The sequence below is a fragment of the Ahaetulla prasina genome, chromosome 4 (genome assembly GCF_028640845.1).
Source record: "Ahaetulla prasina isolate Xishuangbanna chromosome 4, ASM2864084v1, whole genome shotgun sequence".
NCBI classification, from domain to species: domain Eukaryota; kingdom Metazoa; phylum Chordata; class Lepidosauria; order Squamata; family Colubridae; genus Ahaetulla; species Ahaetulla prasina.
The window spans coordinates 122884675-122909824 of record NC_080542.1 but is presented as its reverse complement, the minus strand read 5'-3'; the positions used below and the strand labels follow the sequence as shown (position 1 = coordinate 122909824).

Below are 25150 nucleotides of genomic sequence, written 5' to 3'. Positions count from 1 at the left end.
ATAGCCCTTCCTCTAAAACCAAAGAAGAAGTAAAGCATACCCTGGCACTAGCTCTGTGGGCTTTCTTCTCCTCATCAGGCAATGGAGGCATGGGATATGGATACTTTCTGCTGGAAGCAATGGAGCCAGTAGATGATGATGGGGACTTTGCAGGGGAAAGAGTCCTGGAGGACAGAGGACAGAAAAGAGATACAAAATGTCATGGGACAACAGAAATTGCAACTGACTGAAAGCGTTGCTAAGAATCTCAGTTCAATCATTTCATTCTACAAGGAGAACTAAAGGCGTCTAAGCCATCGTTTAGGGAAGCAGTTTCCAAGCACTGTTTCTAACACATTTCTTGAGTACATTTGGTTCATATTAGTCCCAACTCTGGAAGAGAGGACCATGCCCTTTCTCAGCCATGAAGCAACATGAAACAGCATGTAATTTCTTACCATTTTTGCCATCAAATGATAAGGAGAAATTATTATGCTGTCATCATTTACAGAAATGAAAGCAAAACAAGCCAATGTTAGTTTATATTGTTGTTAAGTAGTGCAACCATAAATAATTTTGCCTCAGACTTTGTCTCACATCGGATGGCTTCAAGAAAGTATTCTTCCACTCAGATAAAGAAAATAATACTCGTCTACTTTATGGGACAATCAATATGAATTTTCTGAAGCCATATATATATTAATTATAGACCAAATAGTTCATATATATATATATATATGAACTATTTGGTCTATCTTCTAAGAAGCCTTTGGCAATCTGAAACCGGAGTTCCCACATTGGCCATGATTGTGACCAGTATCTTATGATTGTGGCCACCTTGATTGTCTCCATTAGGAGACATCAGATTGGGGAGACTTGTTTTGAAACCCTAATAAAAGTTATTATTCCATGCAATAAAATGATTGTTTTTAGATGTTTTGGAGTTGCTTGAGAAAATACAAATAAAAGTACTGAAGAGAACATTGACATTAGGAATGGGCAACTTTATAGTGGCTGAGTGCCTCATTCAACATTTGAAAGGATGTTAACAGATCCAAAAAAGGTGCAGCCACATAATGCATATGGCACACAAACTTTTAGGCTTTTGCTTTGTTTTAGGACTTCCACAGCAATATTTTGTTTCCCATTTCAAAAGGACAGGAAACAATGCACTTGGCTTGCATCAGCCATGGTCAAGGGGTCTCAAAATCTGTAAAGAGAAGACTACCGGACCTGGAAGCCATTTTTCTACCTTTATGCCTTCAGGCTTCAGGCTTGCCACAAATCCTACTGTGGGAAATTGGGAGGGGGGATTGCATAGAGGGAAGAAAATATGTAGTCACAATAAATTTCTTTATAGAAAGTCAAGGCCATTGTGCCCTGCAGCTGCGTTGAGAAGAATGAGGAGGCATCTTCTGTTCCGGATGGTACCTGATTGGATGTTTGATGGACATGTGGGAGAGGGGCAAGTTCTTGAACTTTCTTTTCAGTGTAGAAAACCCAGAAGCTGTTCTGTTTCCCTCCCCCAATACTCCCAGCAAAGAGTCAGTCAGAGGCCTCCTTTTCTCCTTTTATTTACATAGATACATGTCCTGGCCACGTCTACCCACGGGCCTGCCAAGTTTCTGGAGATAACGAGGAAATTATAGATAAGGCCAGAATTACTCACGAATATATTCTTCCCTCCATTGATACAGTTTGCCCGCCCAAATTCATTGCTTTGTCCAAGACAAAAAACCAGGAAGTCCCGCCTCCTATTTATAGTCTCTGCAGATGTCACTGCATGACAATTATGACTTGGCTTTGTCCCAATTCTTCCGCTGCTGCGCACGTCGATCACGTCTTCGTAATCTTGCATCACTTCAAAACTGTTCTTGGGGCGTTGCCAAATCAGAAGAAGGCTCGGGAGAATCAGGCCTTGCCGGCCCCTCCTCCTCCCTTTGAGTGGGTGCCAGGGAGGGAGAGGGCTCAAGAGAAGCAGGGCTTGCCAGGTCTTCTCCCTCACTTTCTGAATCATCCGAGTCCAGGAGTCTGGGTCCAGGAACCTGGGTCACAACAGAAGCTCTCATTTCCGGGTTAATGTCAAGGTTCCAAGTAATACCTCCAATGAAATCAAACTCTGAGGCTTCAAGTTCCTCAAAGCTAACTTTTATTAGAGATGTCATATTGGCACATCTGGGAAAACCCGAATCTGAGCACTTCTGGGTTTTCCACACCCAAAAGAAAGTTCAAGACCTTGTCCGTCTCCCTCATGTCCACCACACATCCAATCAGGTACCATCCAGAACAGAAGATGCCTCCTCATTCTTCTCAACGCAGCTGCAAGGCACAATGGCCTTGACTTTCTATAAAGAAATTTATTGTGACTACATATTTTCTTCCCTCTATGCAATCCCCCCTCCCAATTTCCCACAGTAGGATTTGTGGCAAGCCTGAAGCCTGAAGGCACAAAGGTGGAAAGATAGCTTCCAGGTCTGACAAAGGTATTTAGGCTGCAGATTTTCCATTGTGATCTACCCCAATCCAATTTATACTGTTAACATTGTGTACAGGTAGTCCTTGATTTACAACCATAATGCAGCCTGCCCATTATGATCGTAAGTTGTAACAATCATAAAATGGGTCATCATCTGATTGACCTGATTTTCATTTTTTGAGTAATTGTTAAGTGAACCCATTGATCACAATGGACATAGTTTTCCCAAAAAAACCAGAAGTACTGGGTTTTCAACAAAACCATTGTAAAACAGTCATGTGACTGCAGAATGCTACAAACAGCCATAAACATGGCTGTGTTGCGAAACACCCAAAGTGCAGTCATGTAGCTGGGAGGGCAGGGGATGACTGTCAGAAGTTTGTATTTGGATTTTAAGTCTCCTTTTTCAGGTAGATCTTAACTTTGAACAGTCACTAAGCGACTACTCGTAAGTCAAAGACTACCTGTACCTACATCAATGTACCTCAGACTTTTAAAACTAGGCAATTTTCATATATTTTGGATTATAACTCCCAAGCTTCCCAGTTGATAAATCCCTGACTCTGTTAGCTGAGAATCATAATATACTCCAATGCATTAGAACAGTTCCTGTTTAGGACCATATGAGAGAGAATTAACTAGCCCAGTTCTTAAGCACCATGTTTTAAAAGTCCAGCTCTCATTTCACATTTCCAAACTGTATGTGCACAGAGTTGCAGCTCAAGTTTAGAATCAGCAGAGCAGATCCATTTATCATCATGTATATAAAACAAAAACATAGACAAGAGGCATGCAGTTTAAAAGTCAGAATGGTGCTTCAATCAATACGCATGCAAGCATAATTTAATATGCTGTGGTTCCAGCCAACCTTGGTATCTGAGGGCATGGGGGTGGGACGGAGGGGAGAGTAGACAAATGGACTGAAACGGTAATCAGCATTTCTGGATAAGGTGGGTCAGATAAGCAGTAGCAAGTCAACATTTGTGTCACATGTAAGGCATTCTGTTTTCTCCAAGTCAATAAAAAGCTTCTCACTTTTACTCACAAAGCCAGGAATGATTGATCAAAGGAACCAAATCCCTGGGCAAATATTATTTCTGCACCAGTCCTTAACTATGCTAAAATAAGCATGGGATCATACTTTTCAATTCCAGGCCTAAAACATCCTACTTCTACTTACTGGATGCAATAATTTATAAAATAACCCTATTTTATGACATGGAGCTTCTTCCCTGGGGAGAGTCCACATGATAAAATATCACCAAAGCTAGCTACCCTATGACCCTGTGAAACTTTTAGATATAAACAGCTGCTCTGATATTAGGCCATCTTTACAAACAACTGTATTTCATAGATGCTGTGTTGCTGCTCTGACATTAGTAGAAATGCAGTTGTTTGTAAAGATGGCCTAATGTCCGAGCAGGAACAGAGGCCTTCACATGACAATGGGGGCCTTCACATCAATAATACTGGAAGGTACTGGAATGCTCTAGAAAATCCTGCATTTTGATTATATGTAAGAAAATTTGAAACCTTTATTCTAGTTCTCCTATAATTCTCAACTATTCTTAAATTAATGCCCATCTGATGTGTGAGAACTATGACTCCCAAGAATTTCCAACCCATAGTATATTTAGAATTGCAACCCTTCCACATGCGGAAGCAGTCAGGTTGAAAAAACTATAGTAAGATCATAACTACAACTATTAAGTTACAGTAAGTCTTGGTACTTATAGTATAATTTCATGGCTGCTGATGCCATTTTTTTTCCAAAATTAAACAAAATTATTACCATGGGGAAAAAATATAAAAGCCAGAAACTCAGCTGATCTCGGGTCACTTGGATGAAGTATCAAATGCATTCTAATTCTTCCTCAAATACAGAATGTCTGTCAGGCAGGTGGACCTCAGATAAGGACTTTTGTTTTATTATTAATTAGCTGGATGCCCGTGCTTCGCTATGAAACTAAGTGCTCGGGCTTGATAAATTGACACTTGAATCCTGAAACTAAATGTAGAATGTATAACTCTTTAGCATCAGAATGTGTTAATATAATGGAACTGGCAGTTGGAACAGAGGGGGAGGGGGAGTGGAATGTTCCAGCCACAGCATCCATTGGTATTCATCTGGCTAGCATTTTGTCAGTGTGTGAGAGAGTTGAGGGGCATTTGGAACTCAAACAGTATTTGCTGTGTGAGCAAGAAGGAGACAGGAAGGAGGCTGGGCGTGGCTTAACTCAACTGTTCGGTAATAAAGCTGCTTGCTGCTGTGAAAGTAAAACTGAAAGTGACACTCCTGTCCTCTGCTTGTGTTTCACATTTGGAACACATTTCTTTTCAGGTGGGGAGGGGAACTAGAACTCCTTAACATCAGAGCGTGTTAATAATAATATAGTAAATACTAATGTTCTTACGGTCATTTCAAAAAATCCTTTCTTATTGAACACCTAAAAGTCAAGAGGAACATACATGGCAAATTTCATACATGGCAATTCATATGTAGACTTTACGGTTCTGGAGATTTCGTGATTAATATGTGAGTAGTTTTCATATATATATTTTCATAATATTGTGCTACCCATTTGTTGGGATCTCTTGCAAGCATCTCAGAACCTATTGAGGCATAGGTCTCTCTATCAAACTCAAAGAACATCTTCAATGGTTGCTTCAATAGTGAAACAATAAAAGAAGAAGTTGGTGACTATTTCACTGTGGACCATTTATTTTTCATGAAGTTAGACAAAGCACTTCTGTAAACATGCAATTAGTTTAGTTCAAAGATCAGCAATCTGATGCCTCCAGGTAGACTTGAATTTACAACTAAGCCTGCTAAAGTGATTAAAACAAGGGACTATGAGACCTACAGTTCAAAATAACTAGCGGCATAAAGCTAACTATCCCTGACTTAGGCACTATGAACCCTGCAATCATGTAACTGCTTTCCTTTAGGAATATTTTTACAAATATTTAGACAATTGTATTAGAATATCTATTGTTCTGGAACACTGATGTAATGTTGACTAACATTAACTGAATGCAAAAGACAAAAGACATTGTTTAAGGCAAGGTGCCAAACTCAATTTCATTGAGGGCCATATCAGGGTTGCATTTGACCTCAGGGGGCCAGGATGGGTGTGGCCAGTTTGACTCACTCATCTCAGAGGTGCCTGTGGTGCCTGAGCATTCTGCCAGTGAAAGCGGTCTCTCAAGCTCCATTTTTGGCTGCGACTGCCTCCTACAACCCTCTGCCAGAGAAAATGGAGCTCGCGAGGGGCCACACACACCCCTCCCAAGCTCCGTTTTCACTGGCAGAGGCACTGTGGGCCAATCCTTCACTGTTTTCAGGGTGGCCCTGAGGGCCAGATCTAAACACCTCGTGGGCCGTATCTGGCCCCTGGGTGTTGAGTTTGACACCCCTGGTTTAAGGTGTAGCAAGATTTATTGGGAATGCTAAATTCTCTAATTTGGTTATAAATATGCTAAAATTTCCAATAACCTACTACTATGTTTTAACTTACTTGTTCAACAATTTATCCCCAGTTCTTGTTCCCATAGGAGCACATAGTATATCAACCTTCTAGCTGCATAGCAATCTCTCTACCTGAACTCATTGATTCCCTAGATACACTTCTGGTCTTGGGTACTTTAATCTGCCTATTTTTGGTATAGGGTTAGAGGTAGCTTGTGAATTCATTGCCACGATGACAACTTTGTCATCTTCCAAATCATTCAATATCCATAACAGTTGTATAACAGTTGTGCACTTGACTGGTTCTTCTATCAATCTGAAATAATCTGGATTTAGGTATGTTTCGGAGTATAAGACGCACCTTCGTTTTTGGGGAGGAAAAAAGAGGAAAAAACTGATTAGCAAGTGGATCGGCCTCCCAGAATACCCCCAATCAGCTGTTCCCAGAAGTGAATTTTAGCAACAGGTTCCTTGGTTGTGAACTCCATGCCTTGCTTTTTTTTTTTTCCTGCATCTGAAACTTTGAAACTCTGTTTCAGGAAAAAAATCTGCCTTTGAAATCCTCAGGAAAAGCTTCAGAAAAAAAAGCCTCTGCCACTGATTGGGGCTTCTTTTCTGAAGCTCTGTCTGAGGGCTTTTTTTCTGAAGCTTTTTTCTGAAGCTTCGTTTCTGATGTTTTTTTTAGCATCTGAAACCTCTGTTTGAGAAGCTGGGTGGGGCTACATTCGGAGTATAAGACACACCCAGATTTTTACCCTCTTTTTTGGGGGGAAAAAGGTGCATCTTATACTCCGAAAAATATGGTACTTGGTTTCACTGCTCTCATGATCAACCATCATTCTCTAGATAGCCTATGGGTCGCAGATACTCCATTCCTATGCAGGAGCTGGACCTATTAAATCAATCCACCCCAGATGATTTGCAAACCCAATTGGATTGTTCCACAGGGCCTTTTTCATGATCTGACCAAAGCCCTAGTAGCTGGTGGATCAGACCCAGAACTTCCCCTGATTTATAGAGGAGCGAAGAGATATAAAGTGGGGGGAAAGATACCTACAGCAAATGATAAGGAGTAAATCTGATCAAACGTAAGTGAAAGCTACTATAGGGAGCTTATCTTGTGGCAGTAAGGGAGGGAAATATATTTTTCCACCCTTATTGAATCCATGAATCCAAAGACCTTTTTTTGGGTGAATATAGTCTTCTGGGAGGGAGTGGCTCTGGTTTTACTTGCAAAACCATTGTGAAGAATATGCCAGACTTTTGACAGATAAAACTGAATTTATCAGATCCATTCTAAGTTAGATTCTGACCTTGAATCAAATCCTAAGGAGGTGATGACAGCTGGGCCTAGCTCTGTTATCTGCAGAGGTTTGGGTTTTATTGGGCCTGGGGATTTGGAAAGGTTTCTTATGACTGTCAGCACTGTATTAGATCCATGTCCCTCCAGGATGATCAAGGCCTGGGAGGAAAACTAGTGGGTTCAGCAGAAGTTTTTTGGTTTTTTTTAAGTGACAGGGTGATCCCACCATCTCTTCCTCAAGGAGCCATTGTTGGAACTGGCCATTTTGGACAATTTTCATCCAGTTTTCCAATCTTTTCCCTCTTAGGGAAGATGGTTCTGCTGCAACTTCAAGGGATGTTGGTTAACCAAAGTTCTTTCACCCAGAGGCTTAACTTTGGCACTGAGATTAAAATCATACTCTTTAATTATTTCTGGTGGGACCAGAGTGAAGATGGTGAATTCATCCTCTTTTTGACCTTTTGGTGGCTTTCAACGATCATAATATCCTTCTGGATCGGGTCCAAGAGTTGAGGGTGATAATTCAATGTTATGCTGGTTCTACTCCTTCTTCCAGGATCAGTTACTGATGGTTTTGATAGGGAGGAGAGCTCTCAGCTCTTACTTTGTGACATGCTGCCCTTCTGTTTAATATCTATATGGAACTACTAGGTGATGTTATCCAACTATTTGGGGTGAGGTATCATTAGAATGCTGATGGTACAGGGCTTTATATCTCTACCCTGGGCCATCTGAGTAACACTCTGAAAATATTATCTCAGTGCCTAGTGGCTGTGGGGACCTATGAAAAAATTCAACTCAACCAAAGTGGGTGGCTTTGGGTTTTAGGACCACCTGGTTCTGAGGATCTTCCATCTTTGCTTTTGGATGAGGAGGCACTGTGTCATATAGAACTAATGCACAGTCTGGGAGTACTTTTGGACTCATGGCTCTTGCTGAAAGAACAAGTGGCAGCGATGCCGAAGGCGGCTTTTGTAAGCTTTGTGTTGAGCATCACTGGTCATTATTCATAGACTAGAGTGTCCTACTGATAGTCTTTTATGCTCTTGCAATAGCCTATTTGGACTATTGTAGTGTACTCTATATTGAGCAACCCTTGAATAGCATTTGGAAGTTTCAGTTGATGTGGAATGAGGTGGCACAGGGTGTTAATGATGGCATGGGACACCATTGCTGAGTTACCTGCATTGGCTACCAGTTCTCCTCCAGATGCAATTCAAGGTGCCGACAGTCACTTTTTAAAGCTGTAATAGCTTGGGACTAGATTATTTATAGAGCCATCTCTTCCTGATTGTTTCCACCTGTCCAATCCAACAGGAGAATCATATTGTGGGTACTATTGGCCAAGAAATGTTGGCTGGTAGGGTTTTAAAGAAAAGTTTTTTCTGTGGCTGTTCCTGCCCTCTAGTTCCTCACCTCCAGAATTTAGATTGCCCCCCCCCCCATCCAGCTGACTTTCTTTTAGGCCTTGAAGATCTACTTCTGTGCTTGAGTCTGGGCCTCTGGATGTATGACAGAGCCCATTTTTTTGCTAGGCTGAAGGCCACGTATGATCCTCTAGCGTGTATGATAGATGGGAGGCAGTATTACTCAAAGAAATAAACAGTGAAAATAAGTATATCAGTATATAATCTCAACCTTATTTTATGCTGCATAATCCTCTCTGTCACTCAGAACAGTTAAGCAGGTAGTATTATTGTTCACTTTCTATCACTCTTATTCAGTGGTGAGATTTAGCCAGTTCGCACCACTTTGGGAGAACCGGTTGTTAACTTTCTGAGCAGTTTGGTGAATTGGTTGTTGGAAGAAATCATTAGGGCAGAGAACGGTTGTTAAATTATTTGAATCCCACTACTGCTCTTATTAGAGAACTTTATATATTCTATCACAGCCTTTTTTTATTTTTGTCTGGAATCAAACAAACTGCAGTTCAGTCCCAAACATAAAAATAAAGTAACCTCACCTCCTTTAGTTTCATATAAAAATATATGAAAGAACATAATCTATTCCATGTTTTTTTTCTTTAATGAATCCCTTATTCTTTCTGGCCTCAAGGGGGAGCTCTTATCTCTTGACGATGAGGACAAGATGGTAATAGTGCTGCTAGAGACTGTAGAAGAAAAATCTGCATCTCTGGTTATTAGCTTCAAACATTTGCATGAGCAAATTTCTAAATAATAAAGACCACAATGTTTCCATATTTTCAAAATGTAGGAATACTTAAAACAATTGTCTTCTGTTATATTCAGAAAAGTCACTTTCTCTGCATTGGGAAATTTGAATTTGGTTAAATACAAAATAAAGGGACTTAGCACAGTTCACAATATGGATCTTCATCCTATCAAACTGTTTTCCTAATTTATTGGAGAAAAGAAGGGGCTCTATTCTTACAACCTATATCTAGGGCTCAGAAACTCAGCCTTTTTATTTATCTAGAAATCTAATGATTAAGAGTCAACTAATGGCAAACCCTAACTTTTCTACTAACTTTCTATTAATCTTTCTTAGATCAGAACATCTGTTTTTAAATGCATTCATTTTCATGTTCTGGAATTTTATTTCTTTGAGAATTATCAATCTTTCTCATTTCATAGACTTTTCAGTAACGTTTATGTAGATATCCTGGTCATAAAACCAAGATGTGTTTCATGCTAAACTACCATGTTTCCCCGAAAATAAGACCCTGACTTATATTTTTTTGAACCCTAAAATAAGCACTTGGCCTTATTGCCATGTGCTCAAAAGCCTGATTGAGCTTATTATCAGAGGATGTCTTATTTTGGGTGAAACAGGGTATTATGAAAGTAATCAAGGAGGAATAAAAACAAGATAGATTAAAGCAACTACTAAAAACTTATTATGTCATCTATTCTGTGTGAAGCTATAGGAAAGCCATCAGATGTCAGACAAATAAAAAGGAAGTTTTGAATATTAATTCCTCATAATTAATATCAGGGGCCGTGATAGCTCAGGCTGTTAGAAGCCTGTTATTAGAACACAGCAGCCTGCAATTACTGCAGGTTCAAGCCCGGCCCGAGGTTGACTCAGTCTTCTATCCTTTATAAGGTAGGTAAAATGAGGACCCAGATTGTTGGGGGGGCAATAAGTTGACTTTGTAAATATACAAATAGAATGAGACTATTGCCTTATACACTGTAAGCCGCCCTGAGTCTTCAGAGAAGGGCGGGATATAAATGTAAATAAAAAATAATAATAATAATAATGCTATAGACCGAGGAAGTTTAAGGAAATTGTCTCTTTTATGCATCATGACACTTATGTCTGTTATCAATGAGAGAAAGTAAATGTATTGTGTGGTATGGAACATCTTGCATGAATATGGGGTTTATTTAGATGTATTTCCTTTAACTCAGGACCTCAAGGCATGATTGATAATTGATTGCAGAATTCAACAAGAACAGTATATGAAGGAATAAAACATGCACAAAAATAAATGGTATACTCAGCAAATGGTTCAATATTGAACAGGAAATAAAGCAAGAATGTACGATGTTCCCAAGAGGTTTATAATATTTATGGATAAAGGTATAAGGACTGCTTGTGACGACATTAGATGTATATCGCTTAGGAACACTTTTGTGAATGCACTTTTGTTCACAGATGTTGGACAAGACTCTTGATGATTTGCAGTTAAATGTTAATTTGTATGATGAAGAAGATTAAAAATAAATGTATCAAAGATCAAAGTAAACTTATTTCACAGGGATGTATACTTTCACATTATATGGTAAAACATATATGGTGAACAGACGAATTGGTGCACCTAGATAGAACATTTATTAAAGATGAGAAAAGGAATGGTTAGTTTTTAAATATGCAAATGCTCATATAAAAATAATTAATAATATGGATTCTGTTGTGAGAAAACAAAGCCTGTCGAAATAAAACATATGCAGAAAAATAAGCCACTCCCCCTTTTTGTTACATGAAAGTTAAAGTTAGAGCTATCAGGACAGCATAAACTTCTCAGGCCTTCCAAAGCATTGCAAGAGTGGTGCGCTATTTGGAGAATGGCAATCTCAGCTTTTTCACAATGTTTTGGAAGACCTCAAAAGGCTTTCAAAAGCATTGCAAGAACAGCGGTAGTGGTCTTGAGGCCTGGTTGGCTAGCAGCTGCCTCACTTAGGGCATGCCTCAACAGCAGTGAGAGGAAGATGGGGAAAGTTAGTTGGTGGCACAGGGCCTGCAGAGCTGGGGATTTGTACTGTGACCCTAGGGTGGCTGGCCGCAACACAGGGCATGAAATAGAGATCTGAAGACCAGGCCTCTATTTCAGCCTTAGTGTGGCTGCAGCCAAGAAGTACCATTATGCAGGGCAGCTTAAAGGGTAGAGATGGGGGGTGGAGATAAGTGAATGGAGGGAGTTGATGCACTCTACAGTTGTTAAGTAGACAGCCAAATGGCCAAATTTTGATTACATTACTGTGAGGCCACTTCAGTAGGCATAACTTTCAGGTGCTAAGTACCATTTGTTCAGTGCTAGTTGTAGCTTCAAATGGTCTCTGAACAAATGGTTGTTAAGAAAGGACTACCTGTATTTCTATTTTAAGCATTAAGATAAAATTCCACTCACAGCTGCAATTTAGCACATTTTTCTTTTCTTTTCTACAAGCAACTGGAAGATAATAGCATAATGCTCTAAATGTCTTCTCAAACATTTGGTTTGTTTATTGCAAATGGAATTGACCTCTAAATATAATTGCACCTTAAGCACATTGTAAGTAAAGCTATTGGCTCCAATGCACTAATTTTAAACTACGGATGCTACTTGATCAGTTGAAGACTCTGATCATGCCCTTAAAACATTATTTGGCATTAAATAAAGAGAAAGCTGCTGAAAGCTAAAGATGGTGATGGGAATGCAAGCACTGTGAGCATCATTTTCAAAAGGCTTCATTAAGGCATTCAGAAAAGAATTGTAATTGCACAATGAAGCCCCCAAAAGGCAGCAATGAACAAAGAGCCCTTGACATCTTAAAAGAAATTACTTGTATTGGAACATACAAGAGAGGGCTCACATAATATCTAGTGTATGCTTAAGCCGTTCTTAAAGAGTAGAGAGAATGAATTCACAAAATACCTAAAGTAGGGTCCTTCAGTGTTTTTATTCACATCTTCTACCCACTTAGCTACATTATATTCTCTTTTGAACCATGGGTTTAAATACCTGCAAAAAGCAATGGAAGGAACAAAGAAAGCAGAAGAAGAATAGAGAAATATCTGAGAACACACAGCACAAGCTCAGAAAGGATGCCTTTATCCCTCAGTAATGAAGGACTATAACTCAGTGCAAATGCTAGACAAAGAGACCTATAGAATATATCCATTTAGAAATTAACATGTTCTATTTACTTGCCATGAATCTGTCCTTGTGTAAAGGCCATGACAACACAAGGACTATCCACTTTTTAAAACTTGAAAAAAGAACTCATAATAAGCCGATTTTAATGTTACTTAGTGCTCTGAGAGAGTGGAGAAAAATGAATCACAAGTAGCCAGAATAGGAAGCAGTGCATCACAACAGCATAACATGAAAATTCTATACAACCTTCCAAGGTGAACATTATTTATAGCTCTATAGGCATTCTCCTAAACAGGCTAACCAAGTTATTTCAAAGCCATATATTTAACCTCTATGAGTATAACAAATGGTTATTCATTTGGTGTCATAGAAGCTTAAGTATAAGCACCTGGATATTTACAAATTAGATTCAGGAAGAAGCCTTGATCTTATTTTGTTGACAATACGTGTATGTGTGTGTGTGTGTCTTTTTCCTTGTATTATTTCTAGGAATAAAATTAATGTAGGAAGAAAGAGAAAATCTTATTCGTTTGCCAAATATGGATTCTTTGACTGATCCAATCTTAGAATTCCTTCTTAAGCATCAATTTCTCCTGGATTATATGACAGCTGTTCTCTAGACACTCCAAATATTTTATTTTTTCTATGTCACTGAAGAAAAATATATGGAAAAGTTTAAGAAAATAGCTGATTCCTGTCTGGTAATTAGTACTGCTATATATACTACTAATTGTTGCTAGCCATTTAATTAATATATCATAAATATGGTGTCCAAGTTTTAGATTACTAAGTAAGGGCATATATCTTAGTATCCCAAAAAGATACTAAATAATAATACAATAATTTAGATAGACTAGAATTTTATGTTCACTGATTTCACAAATGAATTCTTCTGAAATCAGTAGGATTATTCATTTGGAACAGTCTTCTTCTATATACAAGCTACCCCTACATAAGAGATAAAACATGGACGCTGCTATGCAGCCATGAAAAAGCTAGCCAATTGTTGCATAAATTGCATGTAGACAAAATATGCTGCTGATCACTACCATATGCAACCCATTAGAAAGTGAAAACATTTACTTAGGACCTAATTGCTTTTTCAATGTAACTAATTATACAGGAGCATTTCATAATTTAGCACAGAAAAAGGCAATTTAATGTTCTTTAAGTACCTTGGATTAGAAATCTCATGGTTTCTTGCTCTTTACTTTGATACCTGGAACTCAAGTGAGTTGAAATTTAAAACTAACAGGGACAAGGTATTTATCTCAACATAGATTCATGTCATACTCATCATTCTCCTATCCCTTTAGATGGCCATATTTTAAAACCTTTGGCAAGAGTCACCTTATTGGGGAGACAAGTGGCATAAAAATTTAATAAATAATAAATAAATAAATAAACCTGCCACCATTTTTGTTGAGTTTAGTAGAATTTGCATTCTTAAAATAAATCAAACCCAGACTAGCTTAGTTTGTTAAATACATCGCTCCAATGTTATTAGGAGAATAGCCATCCAAACTACAACATTCCTTCCCACTCCCATCGCGTAAGCACAAACATAGCATCAGTTTTCTATCAGCCATGACTGCATCTAATTAACAATAGCTTTAAAAAAAACAGAAGTGCTTGATGTTTTCCAGCTCAGTTGCTAATTAAAAAGTATAAGTTAAAAGTATAGCCACAGGGCAATTTGCTAGGAAAGGAAAGGCACACACAGCAGAGCATTCTGTGCTCATTCTTGCCACTGGAGTGGCAAGATGCAAAAACAAATGCCAAACCTTCAATCTATATATTTTATTGGAAAGATTCATTTGATAAAACATGAAGCACTCCTTATCTGGGTTTTGTAACGCAAAAAGATAAAGTTAGCATGGCAACAAAAACATGCAGCCGTTTAAACAACCGAGTTATGAGGCATGTTCATACACAACCATTTAACTTTTCTAATCCTACTGATCAACCTGCACTTATAATTTAATATCATGCTAGTTTGCAGAATTAAAACAGGTTAGAAATTCATCTCTGGGGTAATTGTGCATCAGTCATCATTGATACATAGCAATGTTCCTCAACCTCAGCAAACTTAAGATGTGTGGACTTCAGCTCCCAGAATTTCCCAGGAACCATGTAAGCTGAGGAATTCTACAAGTTAAGGTCCACCCATCTTAAATTTGCTGAGGTTGAAAAACACTGATCTAGAATAACCTGTCTGATCAGATGGTAAAACTTTGCGTGAAATGCCTTAAACTAAATCAATGGCTTTAATTGGCTTGAGCACAACATGCAATAATGCAAGGACCCTAGATTTTACAATCGTGTAGGACGGGGAAAATTATATATCAGGCCAGCAAGGAACAGGGCTTAGCTAGCACTGCCATCAGCAGAAGACCTTCCAAGCAATCAAAATTCTTCATCACAGTAAAATTTTGGAAAAGGAACTTTGGGTAAAAGTGGCTGCCAAACTTGAAAGGGAGTTGAAACTGACCTGTGATTCCGATTCCCTGTTTGGGAGTGGTGAGAATCCCCCTGGCTTATGCCTTGGGGTGGGATTTGATTGGTGTGGGAAAGCCCAGGCTCAGAAGCATGGGATACCCTGCTGCAAAAACACAATATATAATAGAAAATCTAAGCCAAAGTCTATATAGTTTATAACAATGAGGAAGATGCACATCTAATGGTAAAGTTAGTTTAAATTAACAGACAGCCAGTATGAATACTTGGGACATGCTTTAACACATGCTCTTATGCAATTATAAATGTTCTGGTTTTCATAGGTGAACAATCTATATGACCACCCATTTATTTTTGCAGGCATTGGAATGAAATATATTTTACTAGGGTCAACATTTACCCAACAAAGGAAAAACCACTGCAGAAATTGTTTTTCCTAGCCAGAAATGATCTTCCATTTCACTAATACACCAAGAAATGAAGTATTGATGCAAGAAAAATGGTTGCTTTATAACTCTGGCCTTTGCAGTCATCAAGGCAATATATTTCTGTTCCTATAGCTACTTCATAAATGCTAAAGAGAGATCTGATGGTATTTTCACTAACTGCAGTCAATCATATTATAAGGCATTTTTACTGTGTGAAGGGTAAGCTGCTTCCCCTACTTTCATGCTGCCCGTTTCCTCCACTGCTATAATTCTGAAGAGGAATCTGGAAGCATTCTCATCCATGTTCAATTACCAGCTGAGTATCCTATGCTGAAGAAAATGTGATTACTCTTAAACTACAGTTTGTTCTGAATATGGCAACCGCATACTACAGCTTGTTGAAACTAGAAATGAAAACAATTGAATTCTTACATCTAGAAGAAAATGTTTAAGGCAGAGAAAAGTTCTGCCCAATCTTTGATTTATCATAATATTCAAAGTCATCCAGTGCTTTATCAAAGAACCATTGTCTTAAAATAAAACCACCAAAATAGCCAATAGGATTGGGGAACAGTTCATACGCATCTGCAAAGAATGGCCAGAGGTTATGGAATTTATTTCTCAGAGGTATGGATGACCTGCTGTACCTTTCAATCCAGTAACAACAGCTTTGATGTTAGCTTATTAGAGGAGCATTTAGTCATTTATACCTAGATTAAATTATTTAAAGTAGTGCAACTAAATCCTTACACACAACATATGAATTGCCTAGTTTGATACTGGTATTGACATCTTAGATTTGCCCAAACTAGGGCTACCAGAACTGGATTCCAAAAAGCCAGACAGTGAAAAATTATGTTTCAGTATCTCCTTGCTGTTTCCAGTCTACATTTTTGCTGTCCACTTCTGATAAGCGGAACTCAAAACAAGTGATTTTAAAAAAATCTTTATAGAGTGAAACATTATCTCCAACTATTATTGTCTTTGAGATGACACATTTGGGTTATTTTTACAATAAAAATTTCTCTGCACAATCAATAACATTCACTGAAATGGTTGTCTTGTATTGTTCTAAATAATGTATTATAACTGTATAACTAATGGGAGAAAATGACAGACAGGATAGAAAGAGTTCCAAAAACAAAGCAGCTTGAAGATTTCTTAAAATCTTTCAAGAAGCATCACAAGAGAAATTCACAATTTGAAATTATTCCCAATGTGGTTTTAACAGATTACCCTGCCCCAATATACTTTATTTCTTTACCAAAAAAAGTCACTATAATGTTATCAAATAATTATTTGGAAACATTATGGAAAAATTTTGAACTATGATTTCTGACTAACTTTTTTTCCTATTACACGACAATACTGAATAGTCATTTGCATTAAATCAATCAAGAACCAACTTTGATTGCAGAATACTAAAATACTGTTTGCCATTATTCAGAATGATGAAGCAACCTAGGTGAATGTGTCTAGGGATTCAGCATTATAGAACAAGATTAAATGGGTAATCAATATAGTAAATGTCAATTGATCGACCATCTATTGTGCCTTTTTGCAGGAAAAATGCCCTAAAATAACAAATAATGTCTTGGGAATTCCAGAGGCTGATTTCTGCACAGAGGTCTCCAGGAGCTGCTAAATAATTATTCCTCACTCAGATTTTCTTATTTCTAAAATAAATTTATTTCCCCCAAAGATGAGATGACAAGAAATAAGGGAAATAAGGGGACAAATAACAAGAGTATTTCAAAAGGAAAATGGCCTTCTCCCTTAACTAAAACTCTGATTTCCTACTTAAAGACACAAAATGCTTTAAGTGGAAAAAGAATAGCAGTGTTTGGACAATTGTGTAATAAAGAAGCCCATAAAGGGATAACAGATGGTTTGCCACCCTATGTACCAGCAGGTACTTTATTCAAAACATAAGTATTAAGGGTCCATATCAAATATTTAAAAGAAGGAATGGAAACAAAATGTAGCTTGACAGCTTTTCTGTTTTCCTTTTTCAACTAAAAGGCCAAACTTACTCAGTTGAATTAGACCGTGGCCTAAATCTTTTGCCTTTGACTTTCTTTCTGTTGCCTCCTATATTACCTGAAAGAGATCAAAACATCATAGTAAAAAAGATAATAGTAAATAATAATTTTGGAATTCAGGCATTCAGCAGCCCTAAAGATACATACACAATGTTTTTAGGTTCAGGCCATGCCCATTTAAATCAAACTATGTTTTGTCTTAGGGTCAGTTTAGAATCTAGCCAAATCCTTGATAACAGAGAAAAAAGAGAGGCAGAACATCAAAATTTTAAAATTCTGTTATGCTCTAATCCATCTAAGGAACAATCTAACTTCTTTAGATAATCATGACTCATTGAAATCTGTCATGCTAAGCAAGAGTAATTCCCACCTTGCCATGAATTACTCCTTGGTCTCCCATTTTGACAGATGTCTGAAAGATTCTTTGCATCTTGGATTCTTTCACTCCATGAATGAGATAAGCCGTTTGACCTAGAATAAAGAGCAAGATCAATATGCAATGGTTGGTTTTGGCATGTTGGCTTTTCAATAATCCCATTATTAAATTACATATGAGGCCGAGGAAACTTAAAGCCTTCCTGAACATCCTCAAACATGTACCAAAATTAATTAGCAATGTAGGTTAGATTTCACATGTCCTGTTTCATCTCAAGCACACCCAACATATCTAGGGGACATCAGGGCATCAAAAGCTATACTAAGCTTTGTTTACTCTGCAGAATATAAAATTAGGATAGGAAACCTTCTGGATAGTATTTGTACAGAATAATATATTGAGGGCCAAAGTAAGCAGTAAGACGACTCAGAGAGCAAAGTAAATTGGGAGCATCCATTCTTTTTTAGATACTCTGTTTCTTCATTTTGTGTGACATAGAAACCTATAGGCAATGGTCAGAGAATTCTTATTAGAAAGTCAAAATGGATTCTTGCATATAAATTTTGAGGATTACACATGAGTTTTGTTGTTCTATAAACACTGGTTGCCCACATGGCAAAATGTAAGATATAGGAGGACTGCATACCAAGTGTTGTTATCAGAAACAACGATCAAGCCAGCCTTCCTTAGCCAGCTGGTCCCCAGTCCCTCAACTACCATTCCTAGAATTTCTGCCAGCACAACCAGCAGGCAGAAATTCAGGAATAACTAGAGAAGGCTGAAACTAACCCTTATTATAAAACACTTTGAAAAGTATTAATATTCTGATTTCTAAGTAAAAGCTCAGCTATTGTATGTTTCAGAAAATGCAAACTTTAAAAAAACTATAATGTTCTTAAGAACTAATCACTGAAGAAGGAATTACTGGAAATAAATAGTAGAAGACACATAATAAATACATAATATTTAAGTAATGCCCATTTTAAAAGTCAGTCAACCATTCATAGGAAGAACAAAACATTGGACCCCTGCAAAAGTTGTTTTAAAAAATCTTAGGAAACAGATATTCCAAAGATTTCTCAATTTATTTTCTGGAGACATTCAGGAATGGAACACTCCACACTGTTCAAATATGGTTCTAAAAAAATATTTAACATCAGTCAATTTTGTTAAACAATTCAGGAGTAATTTAGTGTTATTTTTCAAATAGGCATCCATCAGAAAGATCCTACTGAAGTTTAATAAAGGAAAACATCTTAATTACATGACTACTTTAACACTATAATGTGTTCTTTACTACAGCTTTCCACCGATCTGTCCTCCAGGTACTTCAGATTAATATTTCCAGCAAAATAGGAATTTGAGACTATTATAACATTTTCAAATAACAAAATCTTTCTTCGTCCATTTCAGTTTCCCATTTGAATAACCACCAAAAAAATAATCTGAATCGGTTATATCTCTTTCTTTTTTTAATAAAGTTACATTCATATATTGTAATTGATGTCTGTTTATTATTATGCTACTCTAATGGTGGTTGGTCACTTATAAAGCTTTAAAACATTTTGATCCTTCTTGCTACTAAAAATGATAAAGAAGGAAGATATCAAAATGAGTTTATCTGATTATTATTATTATTATTATTATTATTATTATTATTATTATTATTATTATTATTAAATAGAGATAAATTTATAATTTGAAATAATGAATATATCTTTTTCAGTAAATGGAGCGATATCCAGTTCAATCCTTCTAGTTAAGCCTAACACTCTGGATCTAGAATAATATTTGAAGTTGCTGCCTTTAGTCTCCCTTTCACAGAAGAAGCCAAGGGATTTTTTGATCATTCACTGCTTAAATATTGCAAGAGGAGATAATCAACTGAATATTAAATTTATTTTAGCAGAATCAAAGATTTATGAATATCTCTGTGACCTGATCTGTAACAGAACAATCTTTTTACAGGACAGCTGGTTATAAGTAGCATTCTACTTCATGCAACATTATTGTGCATATATATCTTATAAGCCAACCAAATGATTTGCTCTAAACATAAATGATTGGTAAAGATGTGAAATGTAAACTGGAAATGCCAGGTAAGATAAGAACAGAAAACAGCAAAGTAGTGATAACATACAACACGTATAATCTTAACGGTTTTTTCATCTATTACAATTGTTAAAAGTATGAGTAAAAAAAATCCTCCATCTTTGGTTACTTGAACAAGCTATAAAATAAAGGCAATTTTGGTGTTTCTTTGGCTTTTCATGGTATCACAGAATTGATAATCCACTTACTCAATGAGGAGCTACAGTGCAGGATGCAAATATTACAGTATCCCATGCCAAGTTCCATCCTATCTTTTCAAGTGTTGTTTGAATACAAGAATGAAAACAGAGTAATTACCACTGAACACATGTTAGCAAGTTGAAATAAACTACTTCCAAGCAGAAAATGAAGATGGCATTAGTATTAGACATGTCTAATTAGTGTTAGATGTGTCTGTGTTATCAGTGGAAGACAAGTTCAGCTTGAAAGACATACATTTTAGAGCTTTAAAAAAAAACCAGTTAAGCTGAGTATTCCTGTGGCTTTTGTTTTGTTTTGTTTTGTTTTGTTTTGTTTTGAAGTAGGATCAGAAATAATCTCACAATCTAAAATTTCCTTGAAGCTTAGTTTCATCAATATTTGTGGTGCAACAATCAGTAATCATAGATGGAGGAATTTCAACACAGCCCACAAAAGGAAGGAAGGAAAGAAAGAACCAAACCTGCTGCAAAACAATGAAAGGTTCTGACTAATGGAATAATGTGTGATGGAACAGGTAGAAATCTGAAAATGCGACAGAAAAGCAGACCTCTTCTTAGAACTAGATGCAGAGTTTGTGCTGACTCCAGGTGGCATGTCGCTATAAAAGGAGTCGGCCTCACCAGGCTTTTTAACATAATCTCCCTGAGGAATTTGTCTAAAGCATAATAAACATTTTGAAGTCAGTAACAACAGAATACATGCATAGGCTGAAAATACATTGACTTACTCACTACCTCTCTCTCCAGTCAAGAAAAAAGAGTTAGCAAGCGGTTAAATTATTTTATCTCACAATCACACAAATAAGACAGGTGATAGAGGAAAATAGGCATATATTCTATAGTACAAAAATGTATTTCTAAAATACATAATTGTTTAAACTTGCATTTCTAAAATGTTTACGTGTAATATGCACCAATGAAATGGGTTAAGCTTGTTTATATTTAAAGAGACAATTTTATGAAATCAAATTAAATTTCCCTAGAAATGGAGTAATGAATCCTGCTGAAACATATATTTTCTTGCTTCTATCTCATTTATTGACTGCAGACATCTTTGTCTCCCTCCAATTATCCTTTCCTGGATAATTGATATAAACTGTTAAAAAAGTTTTGCTATTCCTTAATCTTGTATGGATGTTACCTATAAGTATCTGGCTGTGACAAGAGAGCCTTCTATGCTTCCTGTCCTCAAAATCAAAGAGATCACCTGCACCTTTTAAAAAAAAAATGCAACAAAGAATACTCTTCCAATCTCCTTAGCAACAGAACCATTAGGATTTTTTGTTTGTAAAAATTCATAGCTATAGAAATAAAATATATTCCAGACTTCTGTCCATAACACTCATTTGAACACTGAGGATTTTTTTTAAAAAAAAAATATTAACATACACTACAGAAATTGCAATGAAACATATTTGAATTTTCCATGCAGTCAAAGAAAAGTTAAATGATGTTATTTCAGAAAGAGGTGATATAGTATTTTAAATTATACAATAAATATTAATAAAGCCAATTGCATTTGAGGTAGTTTCCTGAGGGAAATTCAGTTTAATGCTTAAACCATAAAGGATGTTTAGAACTTTATTGGATTGAAAACAGGTTGAAATGGTGCAATTTTCATAATAATAGCTTTGCAAACTCATTGGGTTTTTTCTCCCTATATTTTTGCAGTCTTATTGGTTACAGTGATCGCTGTAATTAGTTTTCACTCAGTGGCCTATTTTAAATTATATTCATTTCTTAAAGAAACATTTGTTTCTCTATATAAAAGCTTTCTTTTGCACACAACATTCCAGAGTGAATGGAAGAATGCCTTCAATATGCAACTTCAGAAGTTACACTGGGTAGAGACATGAAATCAGATCAGACTGAAGATAGTATATCTGATTCTTATTCTACATGTCTCTGACTTTAAAAAAAGCCATGAAAAAAACATGATGGATACCAGCTGGAAGTTAAATCATATATCACTATCTAAATTGACTCCATCTAAAAAATTATAAAAATCAGTAACTTAACTTTGTAAAAGGCAAATTGATATATTCAACAGGAAAGTCTTTAGAAGTCCTAATAATCTAAAATGTTTGAGAAGTCATTAACTACCTTATCAGTTAATTGGCTAGTTGGTTTTTGAGAGGAAATTGTCTTTATTACCTACAATGTCTAGTAGCACCTTAACAACTAGCAAGTTTAAGATATTATACTTTTGTGGATGGCTATCTAGGGATAAATATTCAGCATTTTGATATCTAAGGAACAAAAATTATAATAGAAAATATAAACCCAAGGGAAGGAAGTACTAAAAATTTAAAAAGAAGTCAATTAAATTAGGTTATTTGTTGGTGACAAGTCCACAAATAAACAGGACTTTCAGTGCAACATAAAGGTGATATGTGGCACTTTGATTCACACAAATGTCTATAAATATCCATACCCCCAAATACGTAAGAAACAGGGGTTTTTATTTCAAGCATTCTGAGTCAATGTGGTCATACTTTATTTGCACATACCTCTGTCTTCGATAGTTTCTTACAAGAGAAAGGAAGAGAGACAAAGAATGAGTTATCACGTGGTATTTGCTTTCATTGTATTTAGTGTTTTAAAGAAATGTTTGGATCCCATAATCTCTGAGAAGGAGGAGGCAATCTTACATTTTCATATGATAGTATCTTACACCATTAATCTACCTGCTCCCTCCCCTCATGCGCACACCAAAAAAATTGCTTTAGAAATTTATGAGAACTTCAGGAACAAGATGAGAATTTATATAGGAACTTGTTGTTTGAGATCAGATCTCACTCTTATAAGCAATTCTAAGGAACCAAACTCAAAAATTTACATTATATAAAAGAAAATGCTAGTAGATTTGATTTTTGAATCTAATTTTATTATATTTAAAAACAATATGCTGCTGTCATGAAAAACTAAAAGACACATTTTTTTCTGTTTGACAAGTGCATTCAAAGGAGTCTCAATTTTATATTCAACAACAATTTTTGGGGAGAATTTCCAAATACTAAGAATATGAACTCATACAATTTCATTTTTCCTAAATTTAAAGAAATCACAGTTTTCCTTTGGTACGTATCAAGAGACGTTTAGCGTGGAATTCAGTGGTTCCATAAAGTGGAATTCAGAAACCTTGAATGCAAGAAACCTATTGAAACCAAAGATTCATGCACCATGACTGTTATTTATGAGCTCTAGAAATCTGGAATTCTAGATGTCCACAATGACAAAACAAATACTTCTGGGAAAGCAGAACTTCACATAAAACCCTACCAACAACTGATATTTCAGAGGCACATGGTGTGTGGCGGTGTGGGTGTGTATCACATATATACCTCACATTTTTTGGATGATATGATTCTGATACTTTCAGAAAATTAAAGTGCTAGCTATGCTTAGCAGTTCTGCATGGATCAACCCTTTTTCTTTTAAGTCGTAAAACTTCAGGACTAGGCCCAAATAATTTGCTGGAAAGTCATTTGTCAATAGAATTATTCTCTCTCTTTCACTCATCTTCGTCTCAATAATCCTCTGCAGAAAATTCTGTTAGTTACACATTATATAAAAGGGGTTTTGTGCCCTTTTTGAAACTATTGTAAATCAGCTTCAATTGGTAACATCAAGAAAGGAGTTTTTTCTTAACATTTTCAGTATGATTTTCAAAATTGTATAGCAGTTTTAATATTATATACAGAATTTAAAATTTTAGATCAAAATACAATGCACTCTATGCCTCTGCATCCAATGAGACAGATTTCTATACTTTTAAAATTAAGATCGTATCAGTTCTTTAATTCTCCACTAATATTTTCTTCATTGGATCTATTTAAAAATAGATGTATATTGAAAATGAAGATTTTTTTATTTATTCACAAACTAGAACTTTAAATCTAATTAAAAAATAAATTATTACATTTCCTGCTTTCTTACTTTTTTTTCTAACTGGTGAAACCAATGGTTTTTGGTTTGTTTGTTTTTTTACTCTCAATTAACACGTTACCAACCATTAGTTTATTTCTTAGCTTACTTTTTTCCCCTCTATATATAAATTACTTACCTGTAACCCCATGCTGTTATTCCCATAATAAGAGCCAACACTAAAATTGTACCAGCAATAGCACCAATAATAATATTTGTGCTAGTGACACCTAGATTAAAACAAAAACAAGAATTTAATGCATTACTATTGGAGAAACCCACTTAAAATTGCACAATCTTTTTTTCTTTTCATGTAAAATTTTGAGGGGGGGAAATTCAGGGCCGGTTTAGCTCTGCCTGGTAAGGCCTGTTATTAAGAACACAAAGCCTGCAATTACTGCAGGTTCGAGCCCGGCCCAAGGTTGACTCAGCCTTCCATCCTTTATAAGGTAGGTAAAATGAGGACCCAGATTGTTGGGGGGGCAATAAGTTGACTTTGTAAATATATACAAATAGAATGAGACTATTGCCCTATACATTGTAAGCCGCCCTGAGTCTTCGGAGAAGGGCGGGGTATAAATGTAAACAAACAAAAAAAAAAAAACTAAGTGAACAGTGAGCTACACCGATTCAAGCTGGCAAGGATCAAAAATTGTTATGGGTTGTTATTCTTTCTAATTCTATATGTAACAATGTAAGTGAGACTATATCTGATCAAGATCACAATCTGATAGAGAACTCTTTCCTTAAAATGCTAAATGAAGAATCAGTACCCTTATTTCTGTACAGATCATGTTCAAGGCATTTCACATGAATTGTCACATTGCCACAAAATATATATAACACACCTGAATTGTGCAAGCTTCCATCAATAATTGGTTTCATGAGACGCTTGCTGCAATCTACACCTGTCCATAACTGCTCACAGACACACTGCATTTCATTACTGCAAACCTACAAAGGACATAATTCAAATTTAAAACAGAAGAATCCTAATATATGTTTCCTGGGAATCTAAGAAACTACAGTATTGAATTTTAAATAACATATTATAATAG

The 25150-nt window shown here is 36.3% G+C and overlaps 1 protein-coding gene across 2 annotated transcripts in view; it reads right to left on the bottom strand.

Moving 5' to 3' along the window:
- Positions 1–25150, bottom strand: part of ADAM22 (ADAM metallopeptidase domain 22) — a 171256-nt gene that overhangs the window by 5958 nt on the left and 140148 nt on the right. The window contains exons 24-30 of one of the 2 annotated variants that reach the window (XM_058182816.1): positions 24941–25046; positions 24232–24322; positions 22676–22693; positions 20627–20821; positions 17848–17948; positions 17469–17535; positions 41–164 (exon numbers count right to left, since the gene is read on the bottom strand). In XM_058182816.1, coding sequence (XP_058038799.1) covers positions 41–164; positions 17469–17535; positions 17848–17948; positions 20627–20821; positions 22676–22693; positions 24232–24322; positions 24941–25046 — 702 coding nt within the window. The remainder of the gene's footprint in view (positions 1–40; positions 165–17468; positions 17536–17847; positions 17949–20626; positions 20822–22675; positions 22694–24231; positions 24323–24940; positions 25047–25150) is intronic. The other variant, XM_058182817.1, reaches the window with a different exon arrangement.